The sequence below is a fragment of the Gekko japonicus genome, unplaced genomic scaffold, assembly GCF_001447785.1.
Source record: "Gekko japonicus isolate JY-2015 unplaced genomic scaffold, Gekko_japonicus_V1.1 scaffold2052, whole genome shotgun sequence".
Taxonomy (NCBI): Eukaryota; Metazoa; Chordata; class Lepidosauria; order Squamata; family Gekkonidae; genus Gekko; species Gekko japonicus.
Genome location: NW_015174899.1, coordinates 23,820 through 35,487, shown reverse-complemented (window position 1 = coordinate 35,487; position 11,668 = coordinate 23,820). Strand labels below are relative to the sequence as shown.

Here is an 11,668-nt window from a genome sequence, read left to right as displayed (position 1 = left end):
TCCTCCCCTACCCCACAAATCATTGTTAGTCCCTTGTAATACTGAGTAACTGTAAATCGCTCAGAGCCAGCAAACTCTGCAGGATTGAGCGATCAATAAATTGAAAGATTATTGTTATTTTATTATTATTATTATTATTATTATTATGCAAACATGGCTTGAAAAAGAAACATACAAGGGCTAGTAGAGATGGAAAAGAATTTATGCTGTTCAAAATAAACAAAAAGTATACCTGTTTCACAGCTTTGAACTCCATTTGTAATTTCAGCGGTGCATGCAGCCCTTGAATATTTCTTAGAGTAGAAAAATCCATCTTATCCTCATTCAATGAAAGCTACCAGAAGAAATTTTAAGAATTATATTTGACAACCAATAATGGAAATAGTTTCCCTCAATCTCACAAACTACTTTAACTAGACACATTTCATGAATTAGATAACTAGTTCCTCTCTGCATAGAAAAAATAAGAATGAAGAATGCCTTCTTCCATCTGGAATTTATAAGCACCCGTATCAATCTGCTGTTACATTTAGCTTTGTCGTATTTGGCAAATTAAACAGATCTGACTCCATCTAGTGGTGAAAGTAGTACATGACAAAAAGCCCAGATGCCGTTCAACTTAATTCAAGAGTCAAATGATATATGTGTTTGGCAAACTTTCTCTTGTTTACACATCAACATTTTAGAGGCTAAAGACTCAGTTCACACTTACTAGGAGCCAGCACAGAAGTAGTTTCCCTATGGCTTATTTGTACATCACTGATGTTAACAACTGAAATCCAGAAATTATGCGGGTAGAACCAATTTTGTGGTTTCTCCTGCCTCCCAGTTGTCAACTTCCCTCACGATTGGGAGGTAAAGCTTATTCTGCCATATTACAGCTGGTATCTTGTTTCTGCACAGACCTGACTAGCTGAAGGGGGGAGGGATTAAGGATGATAATATGCCAATCTGCCATTTTTGAATGGACTGTCATACCCGATCCTCAATAACTGAGCAGAGCCTACTACTTCGGAAATGAACATAAAGCCTCTATTTATGGTTGCAACCAATGCTCCCTCTAAGCTGTTGAGTCATGTGAGCAAAAATTCTACTTTGTGAGCTACTGGTATTAAAGTTGTGAGTGAGCCATTTGGCTACTGCATAAATTAGTTTGCTCTGGAGCCGTCCTTTCCTGAGCGGAGATAAAAATGTGTGAGCCAGAGGCTAAAAAACTGTGAGCTAGCTCACACTAACTCAGCTTAGAGGGAACACTGGTTGCAACCCTATGCATATAGTATTCCTGAGTAAATCCCACCAGATTTATTTTTGACATCCTCAAGCACTACTCGTCACAATCACGACCTCTCCCATCAACTTCGCGCATTACAAATTAGAGTACAGATATTTTAGGACAATGAATACTGTTCTGGAGTGTTAAATACTGGACTTACATTTTTCTCTGATAGCTCCAAAGGATGGGCAGGAAAAAGTTCACTCTTTGCATTTGTGAAACTATAAAGAAAAATAAATGATAGAAGTAGTACAAGCAACCTTATCATAAAGTCTCAACACTAATTTCTTAAGTAGCAGTGATTCCAAGCACAAATTTTAAGTAATTAAAGCTTGAAATGACTGGAAGCATGTAAACTAACACTTTTCTTCAGTCGTGCAGAAGAAATGGCATTATATAGGTGACAAGGGTGAACAGGAAAAAAACACTTGGTCAGTTCTGGTCCTAGTGCAATATGTAACAGGTCCTGTATTTCTACTTGGCCACCATTCAGAATAAGAGGAAACAAAGTAAGCGGTCATTACACAAGTTGCCTTGGTTAACTTAGTTATGCCTTTGCAACCTGGTTGCTACACTGTTCATCACCTTGAGCCCAAGGAAACAATGGTTTCAACAAACAAGCAAACTTGTGCGGACTACAGAAGTCATGTTCAAGTTAGGATTTCTTGAAAGTGTATTCAGACCTTCCCTTGAAAGCCAGCTTGCCCTTCATAACTGCTCATCTTTGACAACATGCAGCTGATGCCAATGCTTAAGAATACACCGGTGGTGGTGGTGGGGGGTGAGGAGGCCCAAGAGGCCTGGCCAGTATTTTGGGAACAAAAAATGCCCCTGAGTTTTCTGCACTATGGATCTCCTACAGGATTTTGCAGGGGATGTTCAGAACATCCACTGCAGCCCAGACATGTTCTCTTTAGCAAGAAAGGCTTCCTGTTTTCATCCAACTTATCTATGGGGCCTGGACATGTATAGGGTGATATAGCATTGCAGAGGCTAGATCAACATTGTATGAACTGCTTGTATGGACACAAGTACACTCATGGATACACATCTGTGGGATCAAAAACCTGAAAAGACACTGGGTTAATGTTGCCTGTTTGATGCTGCTTCTCCCCTTACACTTATTCATTCGCCATGGATGTTTTGTGAGAAGGGCTAGATAGTAACTGCTGATCTACAATACACTGTGCTTTTGTTGATGTAATAATTCTATAAATGAGACAGTCACTTGATAAAAATTGTTTTAGGGTAGGGTCTCTGTGACGATCCCTTTACTGGGGAGATCTGGTTTCCCTTTAAAAGTGTTCTTTATGTTTTTCTCTACTGGGTAATCCGGCTGCCACCAGGAAATTTTAAAAGGATTTCCAAACCTTTATGCTTTCTCTATTTCTGGGTAGGTATGTCGAGGGTTTAAGGCGTTCGAGGTACTATGTGGTCCTGGGAAGTATTTCTTTCAGAGTGGGTATATTTGAATAAAAGAGGCTTTATTGAAGTAATTAACAAATAAAAGATTAATTCATTGTTACCAGGAAGACTTGAATATTGAACATATGCTTGGTGTATCACACTCTTTTCTCTCTTACTGACAGGGATCTGGGCATGTAACTTTGTAACCCTTTTTCCTTCAGGCCATATATGGTTACTGTTTCTTTATACTTCAACTTTTCATAACACACAAGACTGTCTCTCCTTCAGACTTCAGAATGAACTTAACTTATCAACTGTCTTATTCAACTTTGAAACATAGAACTTAACAACCCACACAGGGAAGCCTCTCCTTCAACTCTCATACATAGCTTAACTGAACTTTTTCAACTGTCATCTCTAACTGACCCCCTTGATAGACATTCAAATCCTCCACACAGCATCCATTCCAAAACCCCTCCCCCTCTCTGTCACTCACCAATCATATCACTTGCCTAATTCCAGCACTCTAGATTATCATCACAGCCATGCAAACCAAACTTTTAAAGCCACACACACACAGTTAAACATGAAATCATTACAGTCTCCCTCTCTCCTACCATCCTCTCACTAGCCACCAAGACATGAATTTTTAATTGCTAAAGAAAGGAGTTAAGGAGGGAACCCAAATAAAGCATTATGATTTAGCTTCACAGTTTTCAAGTTTTGAGGACTGGTAACCCAGCTAGGTAAAACATAGAGGACCACTCCCCAAAAGGGTGAACAGCAAATTAGCATACAATATAAAGATGTTTTAACAGATGAGCAGAGAACCAGACAGGAATAACAAGGTAAGTGTATGTGGTCACCATTTGTTTGGATTAAATTCTGGGGGGGGAACACAGTGAAGCAAATAAATATGTCAAAATTGGAGACTGATGTGTAACTGTATCCTTCTTAACTGTGGGGTGCTCAGAGTAATTAACTGAGACCCTGTTACACTCCATCCATCTCCTCTACCCATTGTCTACCCACCTGAACCTGTTTTGAACACTTAAAGAGGGCTGTTCTTAATGGGTATGGCTCTACAAATAAAAACACTTCTGTAAACAGGTAAAATCTGAAAGGTAACAAACAAATTTCCATCAGTGTAAACAAGTTTAGCCCATTACATTTAAATAGAAAATGAAAGTTCATTTAAGAGTTTCAAGAGACAGTTGACTGGGAAACTGCAGCTCTGCCTGTGGCTGAAGGAAGGAAGGCAGGCAAAGAGTTTTCCATCCACTTGAAGAGGCTGAGTTGGCTCCCACGCTTCAAACAAGCAGGAAACAATCTGGAGCCTGACACAGAACCTAGAAGGATCCATTTATAGTACCATAATTCTGTGGGGAAAAAATCTATATTTAAGGCTCCTACTAGCATCTGACGTATTTTAAGACAAATAAAGTAACAGGGCGTAACATTCAAAGAACTCCTGAGAACACAACACAAATATTTAGTAACGTAACCTTCATTTTATAACTAGGGAAGTTTGCAGCCTAGAAGTATAGCAATTTTCCCTTTAAAGTTATAAAGACCTGATGCTATTATCCTGCAAGTATCCATGACACAAAGATGGTGGTCTCAGAACACGTCTCTTTCTTTCCAAAGTGAATTTTGACAAACCTGAATAAATATCCATAACTAATGCCATAAAAATCAGGCATACTGAGCATTGGGTCAGTTGCGGCAACCTTGGAGGCCAGGTGAAACCATCCAAGCTTCTACCTCTCAAAAGATGTCCTGACCAAACCACTTCTATACTACGTGCTTCATAGTAAGAAGCACCACATATCAGACCGGCAGTATAGAAATACTACCTTAATGGGACTGAGGTTGTTTGGCCCAGATATCTGTGCACACAGAAGTTTAGCACAGCCAGAAGAAGGAAGCACAAAACTACATTTTGTACATTTATAAGAATTCAACAGTACTATTTTTACTTAGGTAGTGCATACCCTTTTCGTAATGTATCACAGCTTTCAAATGACCCATGAGATGAAAAATCTGGAACTGGAATACTATCTTTCAGCTGAGATCCAAATCCTCGGGTATTCTGAAATAGAAAGAACGACAATTAATGGAAAACACTCACTAGTATTTCAAATTACTACCTGATCATTACAATAAAATATATTACCTGTAACCTGATTAATTTTATGTCTTAAAAATATCACATATATCTTACGCTTTAAAGTAACTTCCCAGAAAATATATTACTGAGATGTTCGGTTACCTTAAAATTTGTCACAATACAAATCTCACATTAAAGAATCATTTATAGGAAAAATTTCAGGCATCTCCCTGACTTCTGAGGGCAGCTTATTTTGAAGTGCAAACTGTCACTACTCTTCCTTCCCATGTCTTCAATGTGCACCAAGTTCCAGAGTCCATAATTTAGGGAAGAGTCCTGCCCTTCTCCAGAACCTGAAGGAGGACATATGCTTTTTCTGACTTTGAGCCAATAAGGTAGGAAAGCAGCAAGAGATCTCATTGCTTTCTGAGCATTTCCAAGGCTGAGGACATTGCAGACAGTACCTCTTCCTTGTGACAGAGTCTTGGTTGGCAGAAAACCCCAGCTAAAATGAATTGTCCCTTGACAGCTGGCTCTGAAGGGTATATGGGTTCCCTAAAATGTTTGTGCTAGGGGTTCGAGATAGTCATGTACTCAACAAGTACTTCTTCTAGGGACTTTAAAGTAGCCTGTAAGACCACTACACTGATACTTCCATCTGCCAAGCTCTATGTGGCGAGAAAAATGAATAATGCAAGCTCATCCTTGTTCCTTGTGTACACAGTTTGTTCCTCAATTTTAGGCAGGCACATGACAATGTAGAAGAATTACTCAATAAGACAAGTATATCACAGTACTACTCCACTGAAAATAGGGTATATATGGGCTTAAAGCTATCAATAAGCCTATAATTGCATCAGATTTGGTGCATGGGGGGCCACAGTATGTGTGTGGGGGCTTCTGGAGTTCTGGCCCCACTGGTTGACCTCCTGATGACACCTGGGTTTTGGCCACTGTGTGACACAGAGTGTTGGACTAGATGAGCCATTGACCTGATCTAGCATGGCTTCTCATATGTTCTTATCAGATACCAATAGAAAATTCTCTAATGCCACTGTGATGGAAATAAAGGTTTGGTAAACCACAGCAGGTAAACAAAAGAGCTGCTGAGCCACATGATTGGGAATGGTGGGGGCAAGATTGCTCGGAATTCTCAGTAAGTGACAGTTGACATTTGAGAGCTGACAGTTGACAGAGTCAGCTGGAGGAGAGTTAGCTGAAGAGCTCTGGAGAGGAAAGTAGCCTCTGGAGCTGAGTTAAATAGCAAGCCAGCAGTTTGAGGAAAACTGGGGCTGAATAATGTTCCTAACTGGTACCCTCTAATGAAAGAGGAGAGTGAACGGAATGGAGAAACAGTATAACTCCTCACTAAACACAAAACATGTAGGGTGGTTATAGGAAGGACTAAGGGTCTGGGGGGAGACTGGAAAAGCTGGAGTAGGTGCACCAGTCAGTCTCAGGAAACCAGGTAGATAAAGTCCAAAGGCTAACCACAGTCAGATACTGGAGAGTGGAATCACAAACGGTTTCTGTGTACTAAAGACAATCTGTGACCAACGTAGAGTGATAAGCCTACAGCCTTTGTGAAAGCAGAGTGAAGTTTCTATAAAGAAACAAAATATCCTGTGGAAATATCCCATCCCCTTGTGAAATAAATAACTGTGCTGCTTGCCTTTCACAAGCACTGGTGCCTGACGTTTTGGTAAAGGTTTATATCTGGCAGTTGTCCTCCATCCACCCACAAGAATAAACCCCGAAGAGACTACTTTTTAGTGTGAACTGGTCAGCCAAGAGAAAGTAAAGGTGATCAGTCACTTCAGAGTACAATTTCTGAATACAGTATAAGAACATATATACAGGGACATCCCAACTCGTCACGGCAACGGCCAGGAAGAGGTCGTTGTGTCATAGCCACATCTAACCATTTTCCCTCCTAGGAAAGCACCTAACCTGTGGGATGCATGCAGATGTCAAGACAAGCTGCCATTAAATACCAGTCAGATGTAAACACAGCTTCTTGCTGAGCCCACATGTGTCCCTCATTCCTCTCGATGCCCTCAGCAAGTGGAGCTTGATTGAACAACATTCCCCTTTGATCACAGAATAGAATCACATAGTTCAGCGGTTCTCAACCTGTGGGTCGCAACCCCTTTGGGGGTCGAACGACCCTTTCACAGGGGTCGCCTAAGACCATCGGAAAACACAATTTTTTGATGGTCTTAGGATAGGGCTCCCAAGTCTCGCCAAATCGCGGCGGGGGGTCGCACCCTGCATATCAGATATTTACATTACGATTCATAACAGTAGCAAAATTACAGTTATGAAGTAGCAACAAAAATAATTTTATGGTTGGGGGTCACCACAACATGAGGAACTGTATTAAAGGGTTGCGGCATTAGGAAGGTTGAGAACCACTGACATAGTTGGAAGGGGCCATACAGGCCATCTAGTCCAACTCCCTGTTCAATGCAGGATCAGCCTAGAGCATTCCTGACAAGTGTTTGTCCAGCTGCTGCTTAAAGACTGGCAGTGAGGAAGAGCTCACCACCTCTCTAGGCGGCTGATTCCACTGTTGCTCAAATGCAGGAACCTCTGCAAACCAAAGTTTATTCCCCCTCCAAAGCTAGGTTTCTATATCCCAGTGAACCCCCAGTTTAGAATCTTGGCTTGTGTAAACACTGCCATTTACCAAAGCACTTGCACTCAATTGTCATGGCAAACTGAAGCTTTATCAAAGTGGGAAGCATTCAATCAAGCTCCAAATGCCAAAGGATGGGGTGGGGTGGGAGCACCAACAGGTACCAGAACAGTTTTCATGACTGGTTGGAGTTTACTATCAGTTCATCAGTGGAAGAATGCTGTCCTAATCCTACATTTAGAATTTTACATTCAGAATCCCTAAAAATGGCCAGGGGATGCAGAGCAGACTCATTCATTAGCAGACATTAAAAACTGGCGTAATATAGGTTATTGGATAAAAGTCTGGATGAGTCAGGATTACAACAAGCATAAGTAGGATTAGTTTCCTTTCCCATCAGCAGCCTATCTTGTTTATTTAAGTTGTACATTGTTTGTTTAGCAACTGTCTCTCGCACCCTGTCTGCATATATTTTTGCTCCCCCCCCATTCTGTCTGCAATCTCCAGGCACTTCCTATATACAAACACACACCTCCATTGTACAAATATTTGGAGTGCGTAAATTTAAAGTCCGATGAATTATTATAGCACAAGGTCTGAAACTGGATAAATTAAGTAAATAAAAGACTGAACAGCAGGAAATCCCTCCGACAGCAATACTGACATGACAGTACTATTGCTTCCCTATGGAAGCAAGAGGTTTGTAAAATAAACCCAGAAGAATTCTCAGAAATGATGGGTAGACAGTCAGTGACCCTACAATGGTGGCAAATGGAAGGTCAAACCACAGGACAGAGGAAATTGTTTGTCTAAGCCTTTCATGGAATATCACCATAAAGTTATAGCGTTAATAAACGTTATGCAAAGAGTCAAGGAAAAGCACATTTATTCCTATCATCCTGCCGCCTCAGCCCCTTGAAGGCCACTAATCTTGTTATCTTTCTTATGATCTCACCACAGCCATAGTGAAACCAAAGCACTGGTTATCATGCATGAGACTGCTATTTTATATCTGTAAACTGATTCACCTCATTTTTCCCCTTGCAGTTTCCTGCCTGACTTTTGTATGCATTTTTTTCTTGCCTTAAAAAAACATACAACACACACATCATTTTTGTAATTCCACTTGGCTGCATCAGAGGGAGAAGAAATGAGCCTTCCCCCAGGATTATCTGGGACCACAAAGCTATGTCCTTCCCAAACTGCTTCCAACCACAGACATTCTGCCTGGTTGCATGAGAGGGACAATGTAGCCATGTGTGTGTTTGTAATTGCATTGTCTATACTGTACTGTTGCTGTGTCTGTCAGATGTCTGTGTATCTGTGCATTTGGGACTCAGGGATTACTGCTGTGTTTGCTGCTATGTTTGTATGGCTGGCTGCACATCTCATGCTTGCCTATGGCTGGGCAAGGCTGGTGTTGCCTGCTACAGGACACGTGCCTCCCTGCACCTTCCCAGAGTGGCTCTGGACAAAGAAGACCAGCGCCATTGTACCAGTTGGGACACTTGGAAGCTGCAAGTCAAAGGTTGTCAATGGAAACAGCGTTTCACACCCGACCACATGGCTCTATCTTTGAAGTCAGAGCAGAGCATCTGCATATTGCCCCCTTCCCCTCAATTAGGACGTCACAACTCTTTAACCTATAGCCATAGTAAAGAGGACGGACCCTAAGGGTTTATGGCCTTAAGCCAAACCCAAAAACCTAGCTTTTAAAAAGAGAAACACAGCGTTGTTTCTCTGGTTAACCCACCCTTCCCCTACCTTGCAACTTAAGCGCTGCAGGTGATTCTTACTGCGTTCCTGGGAGTCGTGACCCAAGAACCCGCACATGGCTTGGCTGGACCAGCTCGTGTGTTTTTAGAATTTCACCCGCTGATCCTTAAGCTGCCCCACTTCTTCTAAGAGAAGATTTTTTCTCAGCTTGGACCTCAGATAAGTATAAGCGATATCCTGCTGTGTTATCCCCCTTGTCTGTTGAATTTCTTATTTTCCTTGCTGATTGCTTTCTATATACTATTGTAACTAAGGAACTTGTGTGATTCTGTGTGTGCATCTGTTTTTCGTATGCTTGAAAACTGCTTAGTAAAAGGCAACATTTATTCATTAAACCTAGCTTGCTGTCTCACTTCCTGGGAAATAGGAGCGTTCGTTGGCCAATCTGACCTCTGTATACACGGGAAAATTACTCACGCCACGCCCACTGTCTAAGTTGGGCATTCGGAACCGTCCTTAGAGGAGTTCCGGTGACAACAAGGAAAATGAGAAAGCTACCTCCACTGACCTGCCTGTGACCAAATGCTGCTTGTTTCTATGTTACCCCCACCCCCACCCTAAAACAGCAGCTATCCAAGCTGGTTATTAAGGAATAGTAATATTAGTTCCCGAATTTACTTGTTTTCTTCTCTTTTTTAGTCCACTTTTACTTGAGTCATTATGGGTAATTTGCCTTGAGTTCCTGTGAGAAAGGTGAACTATAAATACTGTAAGTAAATTTAAAAAAATATTGTGGGTGTTATTTTCAACTGTAATCTACCCCAAACACAGTGGCAGATAAACTGCATATAAATAAACAATAAATATACCCTTTTGCATTCCACTGAGATCCTAGTGGTAGGACACAGAAACCCATGATACTAGGAAACCATGGACAGATGTTAGTTTCAAAGGGCAACTGCATTGTTCTGCAGTAGCACAGTTAGATTCAACTCCAGTAGCACTTTAGAGACCAAGGAGCTTTATGGAACATGAGCTTCAAAGAGCCAAAACTCTCTTCACCAGATGTTAAGGCCAGGGAATAGTTTTCTCCTCCTGACCCTATAATTTTATGTCTTTAACAGCTCATGCAGAACTTTAGTCAGTACAACTGGAAAAGAGGAGCATGAACGTTAATCAAATGAGGCCTTGCTGCCCCGACCTGGATACCCCAGGCAAACCCAATCTCAGCAGGGTCAATTCTGGCAAGTACTTGAATGGGAAATCTCCTTGAAATACCAGCAGGGGGGGGGGGCTTTATTCAGTCACCTCTCTGAATATCCTCCAGGCCCCCAGTAGGGGGTCAGTCACCAGAGGTTGCCATGACTTCCAGATGCCACACACACTCACACGTACGTGTACAAACACACACAAAAGAAAATACAAAAAAAAGATTAAAAAAATGAGGCTGTAACTCAATCCAGGCCATGTTCAACAAATACACTCGCAAAGACTCTAGATGACTATGAAAATGAGCACAAGACATCAAAACAGTTACATCTCAGGAAGCTGGGTCTAGCTAACAAGAGATTGTTACAATAAATCTGTTCAGATTTGAAGATTCCACAAAACTAGAAATAAGCTTAACAAGAGACTGAAATATCAAATCACTTCCTTATTCTATCATTTACAAGATAATGGTTACCGGTCCTTCGTCTAGTGTTTGCTTATGTTTTTATTGAACTATTTTATAATTTTAACAGTATTTTTAATTACTCAAACGTTTTTACATTTTTTATGTTCATCACTTTGTGAACCCTGATAAGGTGGAAAGGTGGCATTAAAATGTTTTAAATAAGTAACACTACTGGAGTCCTACTTAATGCTATTACTTTTACAGTACTGTTACGTTTCCATTTATATTCCCGAGTGAGAAAATACTGATGTCCTTCTATCGTTGCTCAATAGAGAGCATTTTAACATACTGCGTCTGTGCCTGGTTTGCCAGGTGTATGGCTGTGGAGAGGAAAGCACTCCAGAGAGTTATCATCACAGCCCAGAAGATTATTGGCTGCCCTCGCCCGTTCCTGGAGGAATTGTATAGTTCTCAATGCTTGAAAAAAGCAAAGAACATTCTGCAGGATTTGTCACACCCTGAACACTCCCTGTTTGAACTGCTGCCTTCGGGTAGAAGATATAGGACAATTAAAACAAGGACAAACAGATTAAAAAACAGTTTTTATCTGAGAGCTATTATTGCTTTAAATGCTATATGAAATTGGAATTTGGGTGACATTGGTGGTTTGTTGCAATGTGAACCTTAAGGGAGTTATGGGATGGTTGTGAATGGTTGTGTGAGTGTATATGAGTATGGCTGTAGATCACTGAAATGATTGCACCTTTAATTTCGTTGTACTATGTACAATGACAATAAAGTATGTTATTATTATTGTATATTCCTCTTTATGTAGCAGTAGAAAACAGCAAGACTCCAGTAGCACCTTAAAGATTAACAAAATATGTGGCAGGGTGTAAGCTTTCGTGA

The 11,668-nt window shown here is 40.9% G+C and overlaps 1 protein-coding gene across 1 annotated transcript in view; it reads right to left on the bottom strand.

The window, feature by feature from the left end:
- POMP (proteasome maturation protein) overlaps positions 1-11,668 on the bottom strand; it is a 14,975-nt gene that overhangs the window by 2,794 nt on the left and 513 nt on the right. The window contains exons 2-4 of the mRNA XM_015424988.1: positions 4,675-4,772; positions 1,434-1,494; positions 233-334 (exon numbers count right to left, since the gene is read on the bottom strand). Coding sequence (XP_015280474.1) covers positions 233-334; positions 1,434-1,494; positions 4,675-4,772 — 261 coding nt within the window. The remainder of the gene's footprint in view (positions 1-232; positions 335-1,433; positions 1,495-4,674; positions 4,773-11,668) is intronic.